General features: G+C 36.6%; 1 protein-coding gene across 2 annotated transcripts in view; it reads right to left on the reverse strand.

Annotated features, from left to right (window-relative positions):
* The window catches only part of TEX11 (testis expressed 11), a 231,442-nt gene that overhangs the window by 46,017 nt on the left and 158,106 nt on the right, over window positions 1-27,319 (reverse strand). For both annotated transcript variants that reach the window (XM_015080587.3, XM_027053614.2), the window contains exons 21-25: window positions 27,026-27,066; window positions 25,781-25,867; window positions 19,343-19,413; window positions 17,797-17,913; window positions 4,122-4,194 (exon numbers count right to left, since the gene is read on the reverse strand). In XM_015080587.3, coding sequence (XP_014936073.2) covers window positions 4,122-4,194; window positions 17,797-17,913; window positions 19,343-19,413; window positions 25,781-25,867; window positions 27,026-27,066 — 389 coding nt within the window. The remainder of the gene's footprint in view (window positions 1-4,121; window positions 4,195-17,796; window positions 17,914-19,342; window positions 19,414-25,780; window positions 25,868-27,025; window positions 27,067-27,319) is intronic.

Below are 27,319 nucleotides of genomic sequence, written 5' to 3' on the forward strand. Positions count from 1 at the left end.
GTTGGGCTCTGTGGTGACAGCTCAGAGTCTTGAGCCTGCTTCCGATTCTGTGTCTTCCTCTCTCTCTGCTCCTCCCCTACTCGCGGCCTCTCAAAAAACATTAAAAAAATTAAAAATAAATAAGTTAAATGTTTTGATGTCAGTTTGTTTAGATAGGTAACCAAGTGTTGTTTCTGAGGCATCCATGATCCTATCTTAATCAAGTACCCAAATCCCCTCTAACAACTCTTGATTTTGCCTTCCAAAAAGCCACTTTACCAGATATAAAAGATATAAAGGTTTCAGGATAACTTTTAAACCTAAAACTATCTTTCAGATTTCCAAAAGGAACCCTGAAAAAATGCAAAAATTCATTCTTTCTCCTCATAAAGAGAGAAATGTGAGAAGTAATTAGGTTCATTTGATGGGTTAGTATTCCTTAAGAGTTGTAAGAGTTGCAAAATCAGAAGAGATACTTAGCCTTCCTTATATTAAAGTTTTATAAGTAAAACTCTACTAACATAAAAATTTTTGGAAATTGTACACCTTCTGAGCAGTTCCTAGAGATTACTACCTTGAGTAAAACCTCAAGAGAAAACTAATCATAAGTCTTATAAGTTTTTTTTCAATGGACAGAATATCAGGATAGAGGATCAACAAGGAAATACAGGATGGGAACAACAGTATAAATCAATTAGGCCTAATAGGCATATAGAAAATACTCCACCTAACAATATCACAATACATATTCTTCTCAAGTGCTCATGAAATATTCTCCAGTATAGACCATATATCTGGCTACAAAACAAGTTTCAATAAATTTAATAAGGCTAAAATCATACAAAGCATATTCTCTGATCACAATAGAATACAGAAATCTGTAACAGAGAGAAAAGTGGAAAATTCACAAATATATGGAAATTAAATAACATAATCTTAAATAATCAGCGGGTCAGAGAAAAAAATCAGAGGCACCTGGGTGGCTCAGTTGGTTAAATGTCTTGGCTCAGGTCATGATCTCAGGCTCATGAGTTCAAGCCCTGCATCAGGCTCTGCCTGCTTGGGATTGTTTCCCTCCATCTCTCTCTGCCTCTCCCCCACTTTCTCTCTCTCTCAAAACAAATAAATAAACTTAAAAAACTCTCATGATGTAGTTATGTACTGTACCCCAACAGAGAATTTTACTTTCCTTCCATTCTGATATTATTGGTTACTTTACTAAATTAACCACAGACATTAAATCTCTGTAATGTACAGTTTTTGTTTTACTCTGATGTTTTCTTGAAGAAAACTCTACCATAAGTGACAGGCAAGAGTTTGTATATTTAACCAAGTACTATAGTCTCAGAGCCTCACAGGAAAGGACTATACCAGGTACTTCAAACTGTCGACATGTCAGAATAGACTCTAGATTACAAGTTTCTGAGTTGACACTGCATAGACAACTCTGGGACCATACCAGTGCACTTAATGAGGATTTCCAGGTTTTGTTCTAGTTTAAAAGCATACAGTTTTATGAAAGCAGATGGCTGGCCCAAGATCCAGCAGAACATCAATTACGTAGGACTGAATAAATTGACGTGGGAAATTTTATTGTGGTTATGTATTTGGAATATTGTTGATGTTGTTTTAATATTCTATTTTCTGAATATAGGAGAAAATCTTTTCTTAGTAAATTATTTGTAACTCAAAACAATTTAGTAGACACTATATCTGTAAATTAAATTAAAATACTTTAAAATAATATGGTTCGCATTCATCTCTTCCCTATCTTACCCTTCCTTCTTTTACAAAGTCTCCCTAATTTTCATGGCAGTATAGTTATCTGCATTGGTTGTATAAGAATCTGTCCTTTTTTATAAACTTCTAAATAATAGTTTATTAGTTTATGTTTTTGTATTTTTTATCATGGTTACAGAGACTTGACAGTAGATTATCATTAAGCTTGAATACTGTAGATTTTTATACAACAGAATTGAAAAACAAATACCATATGATTTCACTCATATGTGGAACTTAAGAAACAAAAGAAACAAGAAAAGGGAAAAAAGTAAGAGATAAAGCCAGAAACAGACTCTTAATTATATAGAACAATCTGATAGTTACGAGGGGGGACGGTGGGGGGGGGGAATGGGTTAAATAGGTGATGGGGATTACGAAGGGCACTTGTCCTAATGAGCACAGAGTGATGTATGGGACTGTTGAATTACCATATTGTACATCTGAAACTAGTGTAGCAGTGTATGTTAATTAACTAGGATTAAAAAAATTTTTTAAATAAACATTATAAATGAACTCAAGATCTGCTATTCCATTTAATCTAACATACGACAGCATCAAAACCTAAAACTCAATTCTGTTGCCTTTTTAAAAATTTTTTATTTTACTTTAAATGCTATTTATTTATTTACTTACTTACTTACTGGGAGAAAGAGGGAGGCAAGCAGGAGAGGGGCAGAGGGAGGGGGAGAGAGAATCCCAAACAGCCTCCACACTCAGCATGGAGCCTGACGTGGAGCTCAAACCCATGAACTGTGAGATCATGACTTGAGCTGAAATCAAGAGTTGGACACTCAACTGACTGAACCACCCAGGTGCCTGGAGTATGTTTAGTTCTGTAAGAAAGTACCAAACTGTCTTCCAAGTGTCTATACCATTTTCCATTCCTGCTAGCAATGAATAGGAGTTTCCTGTTGCTCCACATACCTGTCAGCATTTGGTGTTGTTAGTGTTTTAGATTTTTGTGATTCTAATAGGTATGTAGTAGTATTTCATTGTTGTTTTAATTTTCAATTCTGTAATAACATACAGATAGACAGAGATACAGATACAGATATAGAAATATATACGTATATATATAGTCCGGCTATGTTCCTAGAAAGAAGAAATTATTTTCTCAGTGGACAGTTGGCATTCTGACATACTTGTTAAATAAAAGTCATTGAAGCTATGAATTTTGCTCTGAGAACTGCTTTAGTACTTTAGATTCTGTTATAAAGTATTTTCATGATCAGTATTTTCTAAGTATTTTGTAGTTTCTGTGTTTTAAAATGTCCCAAGTGGTCAAGGGTTTTGTTTCTAGATTCCATCAATTACTTGTTTTACTTCTATGTCTTGGAATTTATTCAAGCTTTCCTTGTGATCAATTTTGTAAATATTCAAAGGGCACATAAAGAGAAGATTAATTTTCTATTTTCAGGCTATAGTGTATATTTCTAATAAATCTTCTATAAATATTACTCAGGTATTCTCTATCATTTCTTTTGGTTGTTTTAATTCTTTTAAATGCCTGTCAGAGACTGAGAGAGGTGAATTAAATTTTATGTGTTTATGTTCTTCCTTATAATTCCTAGAGCTCAATACCAAAATTCATCAAGATATCACATATACACAAAAAGAAAATAACAGAACAATAATTTCTAAATATTAGGAAACCAAATTCATCAACATTTATAATAACATACCATGATCAAATAGGGTTTATTCCAGAAATGCAATGACTTAATTTTGCAAATCTGTTACTTTAATTCAATATATTAATACTTCAAAAGATAAAAACCATATAGTTATCTCTATAGAAGCTGAAAAGGTATGTAATTGAATTCAATATTGATTTTTTAAAATTCTAAGTGAAATAGGAACAGACGGACAAAATATATAAAAGTCTGTCTAAACCTAAAAGCCACTACCATCCTTAATGAAGAAACATTAGCAAGTTACTACATAACTTTAAAAGGTTTACTACTATTTTTATTATTTCATAACAAAATGTTAATAGTATCTGATATGATTATCATTTGGAAGGCTCTGTAGCCTACATTCACTCAGAATCAGAGCTTGATTAAATTAGACACAAAATCTAGTGACCTAAGGGCAATCATGTCATGTTGAACAATAATGATCCTATATTTATACTCAATACTATACCTCCACAAAAAGCAAAGTAAAAAAATTATTAGTCCAAGCAGTGTGTCACAGAGTCAAACTACATACAGACAGTAGGGAAAAATTAGCCCTCAAAGAAACACTTGACTGGTTATTAAGCACTGAAGTGGCACAGATTTCTGGTAATAAAGACTGGGTTATTTAGACTTGAAATGCCTTTCATAACTGTGTTACCAAATTCCTAGTTCCCACTGTACCTGTTTCTTTCAGAATATTCCAGATGTGTTTGCATTCATTTATCTCCTCAAGTGCACGATTCAGTAGCTGGGTCTATTTGGCAACAATGCAACAAGAAAATTAGTCTCAACCAGACAAAACTTTAAGCAAGTTAAAATAGTATATCTTATTCATTAAAAACAGTTAAAATACAATGATAAAAAAGTAACAGTTGAAACTTGACATTTCATAGTTTATATAAAAATAACTCTATTTGTAGTTTTCTTAATGTCCCAGGAAATGAAGATTAAATAGAAAATCTTGAGCACTACCAATCTGTTTAATAATCTAGGAAAAAAGAGTATCACTTCCAGAATGGTAGTATGAGGAGTTCCATGGACCCTCTCCCTAGCAAAACAACCATAACTGGTGAATTATAAAACACAATTATGTAAACTCTCAGGAAACTATCCAAAAGGCAAAGAGAAAACAGACAAACCTCTATTTACAGAAATCTACTAATCTCAGTAAGAACAGTAAGCACCTGTGATAGTTGGAACCATGATTTGCTCACCAACCACCCCAAGCTCAGTATGAGTGCTACTTTAGGTGGGTATGGCCCTCTACTCTCAGCTTCCAGGTTAGGGATTTCCAGAAGGGCATCCTGCCAGCATCTCTCCTCCTCCTCCCCCAGGTCTGTATTGCAGAAGCTCTATTATAAAAAAGCACAAATGAGAGGCCTGGAGCTCTCTTCATCTACCCAGGTCCAATAACTAGGCATGGAAAACTATGATTATTTGGTCTCAATTTCCCTCACTTCAGCTTGCTTATAGGACAGGATTTCCATGCTGGAAGAAGCAAGCTCAGAATGACAGGTACTATGACTCCTGCCCAGCCCCTTACTCATACAGCTGCACTGTCACTCTGAGAGAAATGTGCCGCTGTTCCCACCTCCAGCTCTAAAACAGTGGTACAAAATTTCTTCTCAGGAGGAGGAGGGGCAGGTTATTAGAAGAACGAGCTTAAGGGGAGTCTGCGTGGCTCAACCAGTTAAGTGTACAACTCTTGATTTGGGCTCTGGTCATGATCTCATGGTCATGAGATTGAGCCCCACATCAGGTTCTATGCTGGGCGTGGAGCCTGCTTAAGATTCTCTCTCCCCCTCTGCCTCTTGCTCACCTGTGTGTGTGTGTGTGTGTGTGTGTGTGTGTGAGTCTCAAAGAAAAAAAGAAAAAAGAAGAGTAAGCTCTATATCTCCCCCTAAGGGGACTGACTTTAATTGGAACAGAGGTTGGGGATGTTCAAGTCTAAGACCACTACAAAAAAAACAAAAAACAAAAAACAAAAACAAACAAACAAACAAACAAACAAACACAGAGGAGATTCTGGTATTGGGTGCTTAAAAAGAGGCTGATAGCTCAATGATATCAACATGCAAAACAGAAGATCAGCCACAGGTTTACAGAGGGAACCAGAGAAAGAGAAAGTTAAGAAGATCCCTACTACTTCAAAGGGACTTACATTAATTGGATCAGACTCTGGAACAATTTATGCCAAAAAGCATTTTTAAACACACACAAATGCACATGTGCTCACACACACACTTAAACCTACGCATAAAGCAACCACCCTAGTAATTAGTCAAGATTAACATCTGGGTGTAATACCAACAGAAGAGAGTTTAGAAGTTAACAGAGAGGGGGTGCCTGGGTGGCTCAATCAGTTAAGTGACCTCAGCTCTGGTCATGATCTTGCAGTTCGTGGGTTCGAGCCCTCTGTCAGACTCTGTGATGACAACTTGGAGCCTGAGTCCTGCTTTGGATTCTGTGTCTCCCTGTCTCTTTCTCTGCCCCTCCCCTGTTCACACTCTGTCTCACTCTTTCTCTCAAAAATAAATAAACATTAAAAAAATTTTTAAAGAAAAATGCAAATCAATACTGCAATGAGATAGCACTTCATACTCACTAGCATGGCCATAATCCAAAGGACAGAACAGCAAGTGGTGGCAAGGAAGTGAAGAAAGTGGAACCCTTGTCCAGTGCTGGTGGGAGTGAAAAATGGTGTAGCTGCTTTGGAAAATAGTCTAGTAGTTCCTCAAAAGATTGAGCATAAAACCTAGCAATTCCACTCCTAGGTATATACTCAAGGGAAATGAAAAGCATATCCATACAAAATTTGTACATGAATGATCATCATAGCATTATTTGGAAAATAAGCTAAAAATTGGAAAAACTCAATATCCATCAAAGGATTAGTGGATAAACAAAATGTGGTATATTCATACAATGGAATACCATTCAGCCATCAATGGGAATGGAGTACCGATCCAAACTGAAACATGGAGAACCTATTAAACATTATTGAAAAATTATAAAAGGAGCCAGTCAGAAAAGACTAAGTCCTATGATGCAGTTTATATGAAATATCCAGAATTGGCAAATCTATAGAGACAGAAAATAGATTAGTGGTTGCCTAGGTTTTGTGCTTGGGATGGGGAATGACTACTAATAGGTAAGGGATTTCTTTTTAGATTGATGAAAATGTTTTAAAATTCTGTTGCGTTGACAGTTCCACAAACCTAAATATTCTAAAACTCATTAAACTGTATACTTCACAGTGTAAACTGTAAGGTATGTTAATTATACCTCAATAAATCTGCTAAAAAATAATCTAGGATAGGGGTCAGGATATTTTTCCATAAAATGTCAAACAGTAAATGTTTTAGGCTTTGCCAGCCACACAAACTTTCATTGACATTTTTAAAAAATTTTCATTTACAACCTTTTACCAATGTAAAAACCATTCTTAACACTCAGACTGTAGAAACGGAGGCCATGGGCCTGATTTGGCCAGTCAGCAGTAGTTTAACCACCCCATTCTAGGAAAGTGATATAGTGCCTTGATAAATTTAAATTGCTGTATATTTTTTTTGAAGTATAACTGACATACAATGTTTATTAGTTTCATTTGCAAAACATATTGATTTTAAAATTCTACACAGTACTCAATGCTCACCATGATGAGTGTAGTCACCATACAACATTATTAAAATATTATGGAATATATTCCCTATGCTGTACTTTTCATTTCCATGAATTATTTATTTTATAACTGAAAGTTTATACCTCTTAATCTACTTTATCTATTTTGCCCATCACCATAATCACTTCCCCTCTGGCAATCACCAGTTTGTTCTCTGTATTTAAGACTCTGCTTGCTTGTTTTCTTTTTTATATTTTATTATTTTTAATATACATATTTTTAATGTTTACTCTTTATTTTTGAGAAACATAGACAGAGCATGAGTCGGGGAGGGGCAGAGAGAGAGGGAGATAGAATCTGAAGAATGCTCCAGGCTCTGAGTTGTCAGCACAGAGCCTGACATGGGACTCGAACCCATGAACCATGAGATCATGACCTGAGCCAAAGTGGGATGCTTAACTGACTGAGCCACTCAGGCACCCCTAATTATTATTATTTTTTAAATATGTATTTATTTTGGGAAGAGCGCAAGCAGAGGAGGGGTACAGAGAGGGGGACAAAGGATCCTAAGTGGGCTCTGCGCTAACAGTCTGACAGCAGTGAGCCCAATGTGGGGCTCCAACTCACAAACCACAAGATCATGAACTGAACCAAAGTCAAACACTCAACTGACTGAGACACCTAGGTGCCCCATTATATTTTATTATTATTTTTAAAATGCTGAATGATTTGCTCAGTTTCTATTTTGACACCAGCTTTCCCCCAACAAATTCCTGCCCTGTTTCTTTTTATTTAATGTTTATTTATTTTGAGAGAAAGAGAGAGAGACAGCATGTGAGCACGAGCAGGGGAGAGGCAGAGAGAGAATCCCAAGCAGACAGTGCAGAGTCTGATGTGGGACTCAATCTCACAAACCGTGACATCATGACCTGAGCCGAAATCAAGAGACGCTTCAAGGACACTCAACCAACTGAGCCAGCCAGGGCGCCCCTTTTTTTTTTTTTTAGATTCCACATATTAATGAGATCGTATGGTATATATTTCCTTTCTCTGACTTATTTCACTTAGCATAATATACTCTATACCCATCCGTATTGTTGCAAATCATCAAATTTCATTCTTTTTTTATGGGTCAAAAAATTAAACAGAGAAGGAGGAAAGGAAGATGGTAGGAGAGTAGGAGAACACGAGGCTTGTCTCTTCCCATGAACATGACTAGATAACTATCAAATCAGGGGCACCTGGGTGGCTCAGTTGGTTAAACATCTGACTCTTGATTTCGGCTCAGGTCGTGATCTAATGGTTTTTGAGATCAAGCCCCACGTCAGGCGTTACACTGACAGCGCAGAGCCTGCTTGGGATTCTCACTATCCCTCTCCCTCTGCCCCTCCCCTGTTCACTCATGTGTGCATGCTCTCTCTCAAAAATAAATTAACTTAAAAAAATAACTATCAAATCATCCTAAATTCCCCAGAAATCAACCTGAAGACTGACAGAACAAACCACAAATAAAAGGACAGAAGAGACCACACTGAAGAAGGTGGGTAGTACAGAGACTTTGTTTAGGGGAGAAACAGACCATGAGTGCTGTGGAAGGGAGGGAGCTGTGGTTGCAGAGAAGAGGGAGGGAGGGAGGCGGGGGGGGGCGGTGGGCACATAGGGGAATGCACAAAGAGAATGTTTCACCAAAGCCACTGGCTTGTAAAATGAGGAAAATGAGAAGGGCTGAATTTCGTGTTTTGCTTAACCAACTGAGCCACCCAGGCACCACAGAATTTCGTGTTTTGCAACCAGTGGGCTTAAAGAGTGAAGTTTTAAAGGTCAACAGGCTTCGCTGGGATAGAAAATGGAGGGCACTGCACTGCTCCTGGAGAGAAGGCAGGCAAATAACCTGGGGTAAGACAGAATGGAAACAGCAATCTGAAGAACGCCTGGGGTACACAGGAGGAAGATTATTCCTTCAGGCCTCTCTGGGAATGAAAGAGCTAGCTGGCGCTGTTTCCCTCCCCAGCCCCTCAGCATAAACACAGAGCCACCTGAGGGATGCAGCTCAGAACGGACACTGGCTGCCAGACTTGCTTACACCAATTCCCACCCCGCTGTGCGCTAGTGGGACTACCCTTCTCAGTTAAGCTTGCCTCAGTCTCAGCACAGCAAGCCACTCCCCCGAAAGACCGGCACAAACCCCTGCCCACACATCTCCCAACCAGAGAGTTCTGTAAGGCCTCAGTTCTGGTGGAGCTGGTGTCAGGTCTGGTTTCACAAAAAGACTGAAGCACACCTAGTTTAAAACTTGCCATATTCAGGCCAAGGACCAAACACTGCCCACAGAAGGCAAGGAGAACCTCTGCAAACAAGTGGCCTAAAAGAGCAGCCAAATCACAAAAGCAGATCACATGCAGCACACACTGGAGACACTCCCTGAAGTGTCATGTCCTGGGTACTACATAACCTCTTCTTCAAAAGGACATTTCAGGAGCAGAAGACATTAACTGGCTTTTCTTTTCTTAATTTTTTTTTATGTTTATTTTTGAGAGAGAGAGAGATAGAGTGTGAGCAGAGGAGGGGCAGAGAGAAAGGGAGACACAGAATCTGAAGCAAGCTCCAGGCTCTGAGCTGTCAGCACAAAGCCCAACGTGGGGCCAAAACTCACGAACTGGGAGATCATGACCTGAGCCGAACTTGGACGCCTAACCCACTGAGCCACCCAGGCGCCCCACATAACTGGCTTTTCTAACACACAGAAGGCAGAGACTCAGACAAAATGCAAAGATGGAGGAATTTATACCAAATGAAAGAACAAGATAAGGCCACAGGCAGAGATCTAAATGGAACAGATACAAGTAACATGCCTGATGGAGAATGTAAAGCAACAATCATAAGGTACTCACTGGGCTTGAGAAAATACTAGAAAACATCAGTGAGACCTTTACCACAGAGATAAATGAGCTAAAAAAGAATCAGAGATGAAGAGTGTAATACACAAGATTAAAAACTTGCTTGATGCAATGAACAGTATGCTGGTTAGAAGCAGAGGAATGAATTAGTGAACTAGAAGACAAAATAATGAAAAATAATGAAGCTGCACAAAAGGAAGATGAATTAAGCAACACAAGAATAGATTTGGGGAACTCAGTGACTCCATCAAATGTAGTAACATTCATTTTATAAGAGTCCCAGAAGAAATAAGGGGGCAGAAAATTTATTTCAAGAAATAATAGCAGAAAACTTTCCTAATATGGGGAAGGAAACAGACATCCAGATCCAGGAGGCACAGAGAACTCCCATCAAAATTAGCAAATGCAGGCCAACAACAACACATACTGTAATTAAGTTGGAAAAATAGTGATAAAGAAAAAAATCTTAAAAGCAGCAAGGCAAAAAAGTCCTTAACTTACAAGGGAAAACCCATAAGCCTAGGTGGAGAATTCTCAACAGAAACTTGACAAGCCAGAACAGAGTGGTATGACATATTCAAAGTGCTGAATGGGAAAACTCTGCAGCCAATAATACTCTATCCAGCAAGGCTATCTTTCAGAATAGAAGGAGAGATAATGGGTTTCCCAGACAAAAACTAAAGGAGTTCATGACCATTAAACCAGCCCTGGAAGAAATATTATAAGGGTCTCTTTTTTAAAAAAAAAAATTTAGTGTTTATTTTTGAGAGAGAGAGGCAGAAAGAGAGGGAGACACAGAATCTGAAGCAGGCTCCAGGCTCTGAGCTGTCAGCAGAGAGCCCGACGCAGGGCTCAAACCCACAGACTATGGGATCATGACCTGGGCCAAAGTTGGATGCTTTACTGACTGAGCCACCCAGGCACCCCTATAAAGGACTCTTTTGAGTACAAAGGAGAGACTAAAAGTGACAAAGACATAAAAAGGATCAGAGACAATCTCCAGGCACAATGACAAAAGTAGTAATAAAATGGCATTAAATACATATATATCAAGAATTACTCTGAATGTAAATGGAGTAAACGATCCAATCAAAAGACACAGGGTGTCAGAATGGATAATAAAAACAACACCTATTTATACACTATCTATAAGAGACTCATTTTTAAATTTTTTTAAATGTTTATTTATTTTTGATAGAGAGAGTGACAGCAGGGGTCGGGGGGGGGGGCAGAGATGGAGGAGACACAGAATCTGAAGCAGGATCCAGGCTCTGAGCTGTCAGCACAGAGCCCGATGCGGGACTCAAACCCACAAACCATGAGATCATGACCTGAGCCAAAATCGGATGCTTAACCGACTGAGCCACCCAGGTGCCCCAAGAGACTAATTTTTAGACCTAAAGACACCTACAGATTTAAAGTGAGGAGGTGGAGAAACTTTATCACACAAATGGATGTCAAAAGAAGGCCAGAGTAGTAATATTTATATCAGACAAATTGGAATTTTTTTGTTCTTGTACTGTTTTTATCCTGCTTTGGTATCAGGGTAATATTGGCCTCATAGAATGATTTTGAATGTGTTCCCTCTATTCCATTATTTGTAAGATTTTGATAGATTATCATCAATTATGCTTTTTAAAGTTTGGTAGAATTCACCAAGGAAACCATGTAGTCTTGGGCTATTCTGTGCTAGGAAATTTTTTATTCCTAATTCAACTTTCATTCTTGTTAATGGTCTAAGATTTCTTATTTCTTGAATTCAAGATTCATGATTCAATCTTGGTAACTTGTGCATTTTTAGGAATTATCTGTTTTTATTTTTCTAAGTTATCTTATTTGTTAGTATATAATTGTTTATCCTAATCTATTATCACAATAATAATAATAATAATCTGATTAACTCTTGTATTATTTCTCTTCCATTTCTCATTTTGGTTTTTGAGTCTTCTCTCTTTTTTTCTTAGTTAATGTAGTTAAAGCATAGCCAATTTTATTTTTTTGGAAAAACTGGTAATTACTTTCAATGTTATGTTGCTGTTTATTCTGGTCTCTATTTTATTTATTTATTTTTCTTTATTTCCTTCCTCTACTAAATTTCAGCTAAGTTTCTTCTTTTTCTAGTTCTTTGTGGTGTATTATTTATTTAAACTTTTTTTAGAGAACTTTTTAAAAAAATGTTCACTTATTTTTGAGAGAGAGAGAAAGAGATAGAGTGCAAGCAGGGGAGGGGCAGAGAGAAAAGGAGACACAGAATCCGAAACAGGCTACAAGCTCCAAACTGTCAGCACAGAGCCCGATGCCGGCTCAAACTCACAAACTTTAAGATCATGACCTGAGCCAAAGTTGGACACGTAACCGACTGAGCCACCCAGGCACCCCTTTAGAGAACTTTTTTTAAAGTTTATTTTTGAGAGTGAGGGGCAGAGAGAGAGAGAGAGAAAGAGACAGAGTATCCAAAGCAGGCTCTGTGCTGACTGCAGAGAGCCCAAGGTGGGGGGTTGAACCCATGAACAGTGAGATCATGACCTGAGCTGAAGTTGGATGCTTAATCTGACTGAGCCACCCAGGTGCCCCTGAATTTTTTTCTTAACACAAGCATTTATAGCATAAATATCTCTCTAAAACCTGTTTTTGCTGCATCTCAAGGTTTTGGAATATTGTATTTTCTTTTTTGTTTGTTTGTTTGGAGACATATTTTGATTTGCAGTTTGATTTTTGATTTGGCCCATTGCTTGTGCAATAGTGTGTTATTTAATGTTTACATATTAAATATTTAATATCTACATTGAAGAAATGAGAAAAAAAGAAATATCACAACACACAAGACCTGTGGTACAAAATACCATATAGTCTACTATATGTGTAAATTGAATCCTAGGAGGAGAAAAGAGATTAATGGGACAGAAGAAATGTTTGAAAAGATAGTAGTCAAGAAGTTTTTCAAAATTAATGAAACACATCAAACCATAATTGCAAAAAGCTCAAAGAATGGCAAGGATTTAAAAAGAAAATTTTTAAAAACCTAGATATGCTATATTCAAACTGCTAAAAACTAAAGATGAAAAGAAATTCTTGTAGGCAATCAATGGGAAAAATAAGATATCTATATACCGAATAAAGATGAGACTAACAGACTACTCAGCAATTGTGCAAGCCCAACAGCGGAGTGACATCTCTAAAGTGCTAAAGTTAAAAAGAACTGATGAAAAAGGAAAAAAGAAAAAACAACCTTAACGTTCTAAAGTCTATGCACAGCAAAACAATGTTTGAAAAATAAAGGAAGAATGCTTTTTCAGAAAAAACTTAGGGAAATTCAACAGATTTACACTACAAAAAAAATTGTTCATAAAGTTCTTGAGGTAGAAGGAATAGGGTATCAGACAGTAATTTGGATCTCCACAAAGAAATTAAGATTTGAAGAAGTACTTAAAATGTACATAAATATATATTATACATGGAAAATCTGATAGACTCCACCAAAAGTCTGCTAGAACTGATACATGAATTTAGCAAAGTTGCAGGATACAAAATCAATGTACAGAAATCCGTTGCATTCTTATACACTAACAATGAAGCAACAGAAAGACAAATAAAGAAAATGATCCCATTCACAATTGCACCAAGAAGCATAAAATACCTAGGAATAAATCTAACCAAAGATGTAAAAGATCTGTATGCTGAAAACTATAGAAAGCTTATGAAGGTAATTGAAGAAGATTTAAAGAAATGGAAAGACATTCCCTGCTCATGGATTGGAAAAATAAATATTGTCAAAATGTCAATACTACCCAAAGCTATCTACACATTCAATGCAATCCCAATCAAAATTGCACCAGCATTCTTCTGGAAACTAGAACAAGCAATTGTAAAATTCATATGGAACCACCAAAGGCCCTGAATAGCCAAAGTAATTTTGAAGAAGAAGACCAAAGCACGAGGCATCACAATCCCAGACTTTAGCCTCTACTACAAAGCTGTCATCATCAAGACAGCATGGTATTGGCACAAAAACAGACACATACATCAATGGAATAGAATAGAAACCCCAGAACTAGACCCACAAACGTATGCCCAACTAATCTTTGACAAAGCAGGAAAGAACATCCAATGGAAAAAAGACAGTCTCTTTAACAAATGATGCTGGGAGAACTGGACAGCAACATGCAGAAGGTTGAAACTAGACCACTTTCTCACACCATTCACAAAAATAAACTAAAAATAGATAAAGGACCTGAATGTGAGACAGGAAACCATCAAAACCCTAGAGGAGAAAGCAGGAAAAGACCTCTCTGACGTCAGCCATAGCACTCTCTTACTCGACACATCCCCAAAGGCAAGGGAATTAAAAGCAAAAATGAATTACTGGGACCTTATGAAGATAAAAGCTTCTGCACAGCAAAGGAAACAACCAACAAAACTAAAAGGCAACCAACGGAATGGGAAAAGATATTTGCAAATGACATATCGGACAAAGGGCTAGTATCCAAAATCTATAAAGAGCTCACCAAACTCCACACCCGAAAAACAAATAACCCAGTGAAGAAATGGGCAGAAAACATGAATAGACACTTCTCTAAAGAAGACATCCGGATGGCCAACAGGCACATGAAAAGATGTTCAACGTCGCTCCTCATCAGGGAAATACAAATCAAAACCACACTCAGATATCACCTCACGCCAGTCAGAGTGGCCAAAATGAACAAATCAGGAGACTATAGATGCTGGCGAGGATGTGGAGAAACGGGAACCCTCTTGCACTGTTGGTGGGAATGCAAATTGGTGCAGCCGCTCTGGAAAGTAGTGTGGAGGTTCCTCAGAAAATTAAAAATAGACCTACCCTATGACCCAGCAATAGCACTGCTAGGAATTTACCCAAGGGATACAGGAGTGCTGATGCATAGGGGCACTTGTACCCCAATGTTTATAGCAGCACTCTCAACAATAGCCAAATTACGGAGAGAGCCTAAATGTCCATCAACTGATGAATGGATAAAGAAATTGTGGTTTATATACACAATGGAATACTACGTGGCAATGAGAAAGAATGAAATATGGCCTTTTGTAGCAACGTGGATGGAACTGGAGAGTGTGATGCTAAGTGAAATAAGCCATACAGAGAAAGACAGATACCATATGATTTCACTCTTATGTGGATCTTGAGAAACTTAACAGAAACCCATGGGGGAGGGGAAGGAAAAAAAAAAAAAAGAGGTTAGAGTGGGAGAGAGCCAAAGCATAAGAGACTGTTAAAAACTAAGAACAAACTGAGGGTTGATGGGGGGTGGGAGGGAGGGGAGGGTGGGTGATGGGCATTGAGGAGGGCACCTTTTGGGATGAGCACTGGGTGTTGTATGGAAACCAATTTGACAATAAATTTCATATATTGAAAAAAAATGTACATAAATATAAAGAACATTTTACTTCTATTTCATAGCTCTTAAAAATTTATGGCCCAATAAAAAATAAGAACAATATACTGAAGGTTTATAACATATGTAAAGTAAAATGTGTAACAACAGTAGTACAAAAGATGGAAGGGAAAATTGAAAGCATATTAGTGTAAGATTCTTAGATGACATACATTAATTATAATGTGCTTTAATATGTTCTCAATTCTTGGTTGAGCTTAAGGTAAGTACAGATTTCATTTTCACCTGAAATAAATAAGCCTATTCACAGATGTAAGGAGTTAAAAAAATTAAATATAGAAATACCATATGATCTAGTAATTCTGGATGACCAAAGAAAACAAAAACACTAATTTAAAAAGATGTATGTATCCTTGTATATTGCAGCATTATTTTATAATAGCCAAGATATAGAAGAACCCAAGTATTCATTCATAGGTGAATGAATAAGATGCAATCTCTCTCTCTCTCTCTCTCTCACACACACACGGATATATTACACCTGCTGTATTTTTTAAAGCATCCTTTACTTCCCCCTAACTCATACTCAGGGGAGTACAGACAATGTTGATAACATTACATATTCCATCTATATTCCTTCATCATCTATTTATTTGGAAAACTCTAATTCATGAGTACTTAGAGAACAAGGAGTAGATAAATATAATAGAATTCCACAAGTCTTTATTGAGAGACAGCACCAAGGTCTAATTCATAGGGATCAGACTTAGATGGCGATAGGAAAAAGTGCATCTTCAATGATCTATTCTTTCAAAAGCAAAGAAGATTATAGAAGGGTTACTAGGTTAGAGTTTTTAGGGAACATTAATGTATGCAAGACAAAGAATACAGAAAAAAAGAACAGTTGTTGGAAAAAGACAAAACAAAGGAATGAACTTAAGAGTGTGAAATTTCCCTCACATCACTTTGATCTCTATTCACTGAGATACAAAATTTAACAAAGTCAGGACTATCAACTTAAGGAAAAACTTTTAAAAGGTTAAAAGCACTATGCAAAAACAAGATGTTATTACTATTTTTAAGTAAAGCAAAAGACCCTATCGAGAATAAAATCACATTTACTCATACTTGTTAAGAAGCAAAATGGTTGGTTTGATTTTGCTCTGGGGCACAAAGATTCTTTTCTCATCTTTTATAATGGAAAGATTTCTAAAAAGAGGCCCCTTTACTCCTCAAGGATAAGGATTTTGTCCTCTTTATCTCCAGTACCTAGCAGAGTACTTGGTACTCAAATGGTTTTCTTTTCCTTCTTTTTTTTTGTCGTTGTTTTTTAGAGAGAGAGGGAGAATGAGCACGAGTAGGTGAAGGGGCGGGGTGGGGGGAGAGAGGGAGGGAGAGAGAGAGAGAGAGAGAGAGAGAGAGAATCCCAAGCAGGTTCCATGCTCAGTGCAGAGCCCTACACAGGGCTCAATCCCACGACCCTGGGACCATGACCTGAGTCGAAATCAAGAGTCGGAGAATCAACAGACTGAGCCACCCAGGTGCTCCTCTAATGTTTAGTTGAACTCAACAAGGGAACAGAAAGGAAGGGAAATATGTTGGCAGAGATGTGGTGACAGTTTGTTCCAGATCTGAAGAATAATATGAAAGAAGAAATTAACAGAAGGAAGGAAATAAACAGCAGGAAGGATTTTATACCATTTGGAAAGAAAAGCTGGCAAATATGGGAAATTGGGAAGTTTTCTTTGTCTAGGTAAGAGATAATAAGCAGAGAGATCTAGATTTTAAAATCATACCAAAATGCTACTGGTCTAACTTAGAGACAATTTTCTTAGCTTGGAAGAAAGATGGTAAAAAACCTAAAGACAAACCAATACTCTGGTCCATGGGAGACAGGGATGTTGATGTTGGTATTTCTTAAAAGGGGTAAGATTTACAAAGCTAAGAGTGGAATTCAGGTAAAGGCAGTAATTCTGTCTTCTTGTTAAAATTCAGTTACTGATAAAATATTTAAGGGTGTGGGCCAAAGAAAGCAAATCCAATTAGAGTGAAGAAAAACAAGCCGAGTAAATAATCAGATGGTTATCAAAGCTGTGGAGGTAGATGAATTCTTCGTTAGAGAATGTGTAAAAGGAAACAAAAATAGAAAACAATCTCATTCTTATAGGCCACATATGATTGCAGGGAGATGATGAAGAATAGCTAAAAACGGATTCAGAAAGAGTGGTCCATGGAAAGAGACATTTTAAAAGAAGAGATATTCAATCTTTTTAAAAGAAGAGGCCAATCCAAATGTGACCTTTCCTTAGGGAGGAATGAGCCATTACAAACCTTTGAAATCAAGATGCTGCTGGAAAGGATGAAAGGATTCTTTAAAGAGAATCAGAAAGAACTGCATCAGGGAAGGCAAACACACCAAATAGCACACTAAACTCTTCCTTGTGTTTTCTTTGAAGGTTGCACATTACCTGTTCAGAAGTTGTTGAAGCTTTTCTCCCTTGCTCTAGATCAACTGCAGCTGCCATAAGTAAACATGTTTTCTGTGCAATCAGAATTACTTGATCAGAAGGACAAAACTGGGACAGCTGATAAGAAATAACCAGAACATCAATGAATAGTGCGAATTCTGCCAGGTGAACACAACAATCAAAATGAAAATCAGCAACATCCTGTCTGAATGAAAAAATTCAGCTGGAAAAACACACCTCACCTTAAAAATGATACAGACTATAACACTGATTTACAGTTTTAATTTTATATTACTTTCCATTGTTTTTAAGGAACTTTCTAGAGATAAAAAGCTTCATGTCTTCACAATTTTCTTATCTTCCCAGTGATAAGTACTGTCATTTGGCCCTGTATTTCTATCTAGTGATTTACTTCTTACTTTATGTTGTAATTTCTAAGTGATTTTTCCCCTGGCAAATAGATTTCTCCTTTCTATTGAATAGAGCTGAAAATACCATATATATTGTCATGGTGAAAGAGACAATACCAAATCTTGACAGGCATTAGGATAACCTAATCATTAAACCTTGTCCTCTAACTTTAGAAAAAGCTCCCAGCTTTTACTACAATAAACCACTAGGCCACTTGGGATTCTTAGATAGAACCCTGCTAGTACTATCAAAAATGTTCAAACTAAAACTAATTTATTTCACCTAATTTAAATAGCAATTATACCTAAGCTGTGAAAGACTATTTCTTAATCTCTCAGAATGTTTAGTGATCATAATCATCACTGTCATTGAATTAACAGCATTTCAAAACACCCAATATCTCTAGGTCTCAGGTTACTTGTATATAAAATGAGAGAGTATACTAGATTAGCTCTATAGTTCATTTCAGTTCTAAAACTCTTAACATTTCATCTATATCAACATATCAGACTGTGTACTCCTCAATGTGTAAGACAGATATTCTTAGCCCCTCTTCTTTTATTCTCTCATCAATATTGTTTCCTTTCTGGCATTTGATCTACCTTGGAGGCTAATGACTGTTTTAAAATGTTTCTAATTGCAAAATAATCTTACAAATACTTATACACAGAACCTGTTCTAGGAAAAATTATAAAGTAGGCCTAAGATTCTTAGCATTCTTTTCACATCCTGATGACCCCAGTTACCTATTCTATACTCCTATTGACTTATAACTGTTCCAAAGCTTTATTAGTTGACAACTTAGAGTATTCCAATCCTAAAGAGAGTTATATTTTAATATAGGACTCTGAGAGACTGAAATTCCTTCAAAAGTAAGGGAATAAGTCTCTCATGGTAGAACTTTAGGTTCCCTGATTGTTGTTCGTGCTATTTTGGTATGGGGAGAACTGCTCCATGTTTGCACATTGTTCCCCTAGGGATCTAATTCTCCGTAGGCCATTCCTGTTTAGATGTGTATTCTAAAAGTTCCCAGTGTAAAAGTCAATACCACTCTATATTTAGTCCTTGGCCATAGCCAGAGTGGACGTACCCTTGTTGCGGTCCTTTCATGAGATTCTTATTAGAAGAGACTTACCTTGTAAGAAAGGATGAAAAACTCTCTCATTGTCACTGGGTCTTTGTCACACTGCACAGCCAAATTCCAAGCTGAAAGTTAACAAATATGAAATGTAATTATGGAAATCTACTCTTTAATCTGTACCATTATAATCTTCACTACCTGCATCTTTAATATTAATATGCTAAGGTATTTCTTGGGTTAAAAAAGCTACTTTTAGATTTTTAGAGAATTTTTTCCAGGTAAATTTAAAGACTTCTGTCACTTCCAATCTTTGATTCTAGCCAATAACTAATGGAGGTAGTGCTGAATATTTTTTAAAAACTGGGGACATACAATATATTCTTAGATGGAATAAATCTATCTAAAAAAATAAGGATCACCAAGGAGCTCACCACTGGAGTTGATAAAAGTATGTTAAAATTCAGCAAAGGGGACAGAAGTTTTTTGAGGAAATAATAGCTGAGAACTTCCTTAATCTGGAGAAAGAAACATACAAATCCAGGAAGCACAGAGAACTCCCACGAAAATCAACAAAGCAGGACAACATCAAGACATACTGTAATTAAATTTGTAATTAAATTAGCAAGTCAGAAGGGAGTGGGGTATGATACATTCAACATGCTGAATGAGAAAAATCTGTAGCAAAGAATACTCTATCCAGCAAGGCTATCATTCAAAATACAAGGAGAGATAAAGAGTTTCCTCAAACAAAAACTAAAGCAGTTTGTGACCACTAAACCAACCCTGAAAGAAATATTAAAGGGGACTCTAAGTGGGAAAGAAAGACCAAAAGCAACAAAGACTAGAAATATTAGGGAAAATCTCCAGAAACCATGACAAAACAAGTAATAAAATGGCACTACATATCTATCAATAGTTATTACTGTGAATGTAAATGGACTAAATGCTCCAATCAAACGCACGGGGTGTCAGAATGAAAAAACAAAACAAAAAAAAACCCAAAAAACAAGACCCAGTTTTGTTTTTATGCGCCTACAAGAGACTCATTTTAGACCTAAAGACACCTACAGATTGAAATGAGGGGATGAAGAAATATTTATCATGCAAATGGAAGTCAAAAGCAAGCCAGAGTAGCAATACTTATATTAGACAAACTAAATGTTTTTTGTTTTTTGTTTTTTTAATTTATTTTTGGGACAGAGAGAGACAGAGCATGAACGGGAGAGGGGCAGAGAGAGAGGGAGACACAGAATCGGAAACAGGCTCCAGGCTCCGAGCCATCAGCCCAGAGCCTGATGCGGGGCTCGAACTCACGGACCGCGAGATCGTGACCTGGCTGAAGCCGGACGCTTAACCGACTGCGCCACCCAGGCGCCCCCTAAATGTTTTTTTTAATATAATTCGTTGTCAGATTGGATTACATACAACATCCAGTGCTCATCCCAACAGGTGCCTTCCTCCATGCCCAGCACCCATTTTCCCCTCTCCCTCACCCCTTCCCATCCACCCTCAGTTTGTTCTCTGTATTTAAGAATCTCCTGTGGTTTGCCTCCCTCCCTCTCTGTAGACAAACTAAATTTTAAACCAAAGACTCTAACAAGAGATGAACAAAGATACTATATTATAAGAAAGGGGACTATCCATCAAGAATATCTGACAGTCCTAAATACTTATGCCCCCAACTTGGAACACCCAAATATACAGAACAATTACTAGGAAACATAAAGGAACTTATTGATAAATAACACAATAGTAGGGGACTTTAACACTCCACTTAGGGCAATGGACATATCATCTAAGCAGAAAATCAACAAGGAAACAATGGCTTTGAATAACACACTAGTTTAGATGGACTTAACAGATATATTCAGAACGTTTCATACTAAAGCAACAGAATACACATTTTTTTCAAGTGTACATAAGACATTCTCCAGAACATATCACACACTAGGTCACAAATCAGGCCTCAGCAAGTACAAAAAGACTAAGATCATACCAGGCATATTTTCTGACCACAACACTATGAAATTTGAAGTCAATCACAAGATATAAATTGGAACAACCACAAATACATGGAGATTAAACAACATGCTACTAAAGAACGAATGGGTCAACCAGGAAATCAAAGAAGAAATTAAAAAATACATGAAAACAAATGAAAATGAAAACATAATGGTCCAAAACCTTTGGGATGCAGCAAAAGTGGTCTTAAAAGGGAAGTATAACAATACAGGCCTACCTGAAGAAGCAAGAAAAATCTCAAATAAACAACCTAACCTTACACTTAAAGTAGCTAGAAAAACAACGACAAATGAAGCCTAAAGCCAGAGAAGAAGGAAATAATAAAGATTAGAACAGAAAGAAATTATATAGAAACTAGAAAAACAGTATAACAGACCAATGAAACTAGGAGCCGGTTCTTTGAAAAAATTAATAAAATTGATAAACCGCTAGCCATACTTATCAAAAAGAAAAGAGAAAGGACCCAAATAAATAAAATCACAAATGAGAGAGGAGAAATAACAACCAACACCACAGAAATACAAACAATTATAAAAGAATATTATGAAAAGTTATATGACAACAAATTGGACAACCTAGAATAAATTCCTAGAAACATATAAACTACCAAAACTGAAACAGGAAGAAATAGAAAACTTGAACAGATCCATAACCAGCAAAGAAACTGAATCAGCAATCAGAAAACTCCCAGCAAACAAAAGTCCAACGCCAGACAGCTTCACAGGGGAATTCTACATAACATTTAAAGAAGGGCTAATGGGGTGCCTGGGTGGCTCAGTTAAGTGTCAGACTTCAGCTCAGGTCATGATCTCACAGTTCGTGAGTTCGAGCCCCATGTTGGGCTCTGTGCTGACCACTCAGAGCCTGGAGCTGGCTTCAGATTCTGTATTTCCCTCTTTCTCTCTCTGCCCTTCCCCTGCTTGCGCTGTCTCTCTCTCTCAAAAATAAACATTAGAAGAAAATTTTAAAAAAACAAATAAAGAAGAGCTAACATCTATTCTTCCAGATTCATTCTATGAGGCCAGCATTACCCAAAACCAGATAAAGAATCCACCAAAAAAGAGAATGATAGGTCAATATCTCTGATGCACATGGATGTGAACAATTCTCAACAAAATCCTAGCAAATTGAATCCAACACCACATTAAAAGAATCATTTACTATGATCACATGGGATTTATTCCTGGTCTGCAACAGTGGATCAATATTCGTAAATCAATCAATATGATATACCACATTGATAAAAAAAATTCATTAACCAATCAATGTGATATACCACATTAATAAAACAAAGGATAAGAAACATGATCCTTTCAATAGATGCAGAAAAAGCATTTAACAAGGTACAACAACTATTCATGATAAACACCCTCAATAAAGTAGGGATAGAGAGAACATATCTCAAACTTATAAAGGCCATATATGAAACACCCACAACTAATATCATCCTTGATGGGAAAAAACTGAGAGCTATTCATCTATGCTCAGGAACAAGACAGGGATGTCCATTCTCACCACTGTTATTTAACATAGTTCTGGAAGTCCTAGCCACATTTTTTTGGAGTCTACCAAAAAATTGCTAGAACTGATACACAATTTCCTTAAAGTCACAGGATACAAAATCAATGTACAGAAATCTATTGCATTTCTATACACCAATAATGAAGCAGCTGAAAGAGAAATCAAGGTATTAATCCCATTCATAATTGCATCCAAAACCATAAGACACCGAGGGATGAACATAACCAAAGAGATAAAAGGCTTGTACTCTGAAAACTATAAAATACTGATGAAAGAAACTGAGGATGACACAAAGAAATGGAAAGACATTCCACGCTCATAGATTGGAAGAACAAATATTTATCTATACTACCTAAAACAATCTACACATTTAATGCAATCCTTATTCAAAATACCACCAGTATTTTTCACAGAGCCAAAACAAACAAACCTAAAATTTGAATGTAACTGCAAAAGACCCTAAACAGCCAAAGCAATATTGAAAAAGAAAAGCAAAGCCAGAGGCATCACAATTCCAGAATTCTGGTTATATTACAAAGTTGTAGTGATCAGTTCAGTATGTTACTGGCACAAAAACAGACACATATAGATCAATGGAACAGAAGAGAAAACCCAAAAATGAACCCACAACTATATGGTCAACTAATCTTCGACAAATCAGGAAAGAATACCCAATGGAAAAAGAGTCTCTTCAACAAATGGTGTTGACACAACTGGACAGCAACATGCCAAAGTATGGAACTGGACCACTTTCTTACACCATCATGAAAATAAATTCACCACCATGTAAATAAAAAGTGGATGCAAGACCTAATTGTGAGACAGGAAACCATCAAAATCCTAGAGAACACAGGCAGTAATCACTTTGACAATGGCCATAAGCAACTTCTTTCTAGATATCTCTCTGGATGCCAGGGAACCAAAAAGCAAAAGAAACTATGAGGACTACATCAAAATAAAAAGCTTCTGCACAGCAAAGAAAACAATCAACAAAACTAAAAGGCAACCTATGAAATGAGAGAAGGTATTTGCAAATGACACATCTGATAAAAGGTTAGTATCCAAAATATATAAACAACTTATACAACTTAACACACCAAAAACAAATAACCCAATTAAAAAATGGGCAGAAGACATGAATAGACATTTTTCCAAAGAAGACATCCAGATGGCCAAGAGACAAATGAAAAGATGCTCAACATCACTCATCATCAGGGAAATACAAATCAAAAGTACAGTGAGATACCACCTCACAGCAGTCAGATTGCCTAAAATTAACAACACAGGAAAACAACAGATATTGGCAAGGATGTGGAGAAGGGGGAACTTTCTTACACTGCTGGTTGGAATGCAAACTGGTGCAGCCACTCTGGAAAAAAGTATGGAGGTTCCTCAAAAAGTTAAAAATAGAGCTACGCTACAATCCAGCAATTGCACTAGCAGGTATTTACTCAAAGGATACAAAATACTGAATAGAGGGAAATAAAAAAGTGAGGCAAACCATGAAACAGATTCTTAACTATAGAGAACAAACTCAGGGTTATCGGAGGGAGGTGGGTGGGGGATGAGTTAAATAGGTGATGGGTATTATGGAGGGCACTTGTGATGAGCACTGGGTGTTGTATGTAAGTAATGAATCACTAAATTCTACAAGTGAAACTAATATTATACTATATATTAACTACTGGAATTTAAAAACTTGAAAAGAAAAAAAATTCAGCAAAGAACACAATACACTAGAATCAAAGGATGAAGAAAATTGCTGGAAAGATTCATATCTTTCATAGAGCACTGGAAGACCCCATTAGGCAACATTTAGTATAATCTTCACCTTGGAAAATGAAAATGAAAATTCAGTAAAAGAAGTATTGGAAAATAACTTTTCAAACGTCCAAAAGATCAAAGTCATTGATCCTTTATGTAGTTTAAATATCTGTTATTTTCCATTATTTCCATAGGTTTTTTAGAAGCCAGACCAATGTGTTTATTCCATTTTCTCCTAGATTAGAGTCCCAGTAAACCCTGGAAAGTAGAAAAAGATTCATGTAGAATGAGTCTACTTTGTGACATTGCTGGTTAATTGCTCTTGATTACTTATCACTGTAGTTACCGCCTCCACAATTTCTGTACTTGATTTTAGCCAAAAGGCTGAGAAGGAATTGCCTCCACAATTTTTAAAATGGTTTTACTGAAATTAAACCTACAAAAAGTAAATTACACAACATATAATTGGACATCTTGATTAATTTTCAAAGTGAATATATCCATGTAACCAATCCAGATCAAGACAGATCTTGATTATTAGCAAAAACTCAGAAGCAACCCAATTACCCCTTTTCAAGTCCAACCCCTTTTAAGGGTAACCACCATCTCGAGCTCTAATATCATCAATTAGTTTTGCCTGCTTTTTTTGCTACATATAAATAGAATCCATGTCTGACTTCTGTTCAACATTAGTTTGTGAGATTCATCCATTTTGTTGCCTGTAGTTTATTACTTATTTATTTATTTTAAGTAATCTCTATGCCCAACATCGGCTGGAATTCATGACCTTGAGATCAAGAGTCGTATGGTGTACTGACTGAGCCAGCCAGGAGCTCTGAATGTAGTTTATTCTGATAAATCAAACTTACAGATAAGTTAGGCATTCTAGACCAAATTTAGGAGCACACCCTTGGGAACTTGCAGTTATAATTCATCATTTTATTCTGAGACCCATTTCTAGAGAAAAAGAAAACTAACATTTATTAAGTACCTACTATGTCCAGGTACATACACAGTTTTACTTAAAATCCTCAGTAGCCCTATAAAGTATGTTTAATTGTTCCCCTTTTATAAATAATGAAATTGAGATTAAGTTATCCTTGTACCCATAGCTACAAATAAAAGAGCCAGAATTTGAATCCATATATTTCTGACTCTATACATAGCCACGGAATTTCCTTTTACCTATTTTTCGAAACCACTGAGCTTCATTAACCGTTGAGCCTTCAGTCGAGTTCTCGTCATGAAAAGAATGAGCAATTTTCAGGACTGCTGCATTGAACAGAAAGATTTTATATTTGAAGTCTTTTACTTTAATCCTTAGCAAAATTGTTAATACTGCCTTAAAAATTCAAACATGAATTTGAAAGTAGAACGTTCTTTTGGTCTGTGTGTGTACAAGCCCATACCAAAAGTAATTAAAATGACAGCATTACCAAAGCTCTGAGAAGCTGTTAACTCAAATTTTCAGGAACAAACACATCCTTGGAGAGGTTTAAAATTTTAATTAGAGTAATCATTCAACACCTGAGGCAGAAAGATAGTATTTACATGTAAAGAAACCAAGAGTAGGAACAATCATTAAAAAGACTGAAATGGAGATAGAGAACTGGAAGAGTATCAATAGGTTGGCATTAATACTTACTGAGCTCCCAGAGCAAGCATGGTAAAGAACCAAATCATGCTGTCATCATCAGAAGGCATTCATTACACACCCACACCCCCTTCTGATAGAAAAGAATACCAACAAGCAAAGTTTAAAAGCTTTTAAACCACTTTGCTACATTTGACACCTTGTTGACAGATATTTGAGTTATAAAATTGAACGGCTGCAATAAATGGAATGGAGTTTCTAAGATAGGGACTTGGGAATGTGTTTGGACAAAAGGAAATCGGTACATGAGTAGTGGAAATAGGAAGACCGGTTAGGCAAAAGAGACAGTGGGTAAGAAAGCATAGAATTGGAAAAAAGAATTTGCTGTGGTGGCTAGGACATTAGCTTGAAGTGCAGAGGGAAGAATTATTAATAGATAAGGGAGATGACATGGACTCGGGTAGTTAAACAAGTTTCAAAATAACAGAGTAAATAATCAAGTTTTGATTCAGAGGGCGTGAAAATTAAGCGGAAGGAAGGATGGAAAGAAGGAAGCAAGGAAGGGAGAGAGGGAAGAAGAAAGGACATAAAGGTCTTTAAAACGAGTTGGAATAAAAAGAGAGCTGAAATCACATTTGGAGATGAATGTTAGTGATGACAAACTCTTCTCTGCTTGTGAATAAAGAAACCAAAGTAGACTGCTGTGGCAAACATTAATAAAAGCATGAAGTTTAACTCAAACATGAAGTCTGAGTCCGTGTGCTCCATGTCCTTGGAGAATGTAATAGAAGACAGAGGCAAGATGAAGAACTGAAAATAAACAAGATGATATTTACCTTTATTCAAGCAAGCCAAAAGTCGATCCATTTCTTTCTTCCTAAAAAATAAAGAGTGTTTTCTGACTGTTCCAAGGCTTTACTTATAAAAAAAGTACCAAAAAGAGACCCCAAGAGAGCTGCACAAAGACAACATAAAATTGTGAAGTTTATTGTTCAAGGCTCCAACCTATCATTTCAACACCATTTTTCCTCACTATACGATACTGTTTCTCATTCCCCAGTGCCCTCACAGTTTTTTTCTCTCTTCCCCTCTACTCCCACTCTCAGCAAAGCATTTCAATGGCTGGTAAG

Source organism: Acinonyx jubatus, chromosome X, assembly GCF_027475565.1.
Source record: "Acinonyx jubatus isolate Ajub_Pintada_27869175 chromosome X, VMU_Ajub_asm_v1.0, whole genome shotgun sequence".
Taxonomy (NCBI): domain Eukaryota; kingdom Metazoa; phylum Chordata; class Mammalia; order Carnivora; family Felidae; genus Acinonyx; species Acinonyx jubatus.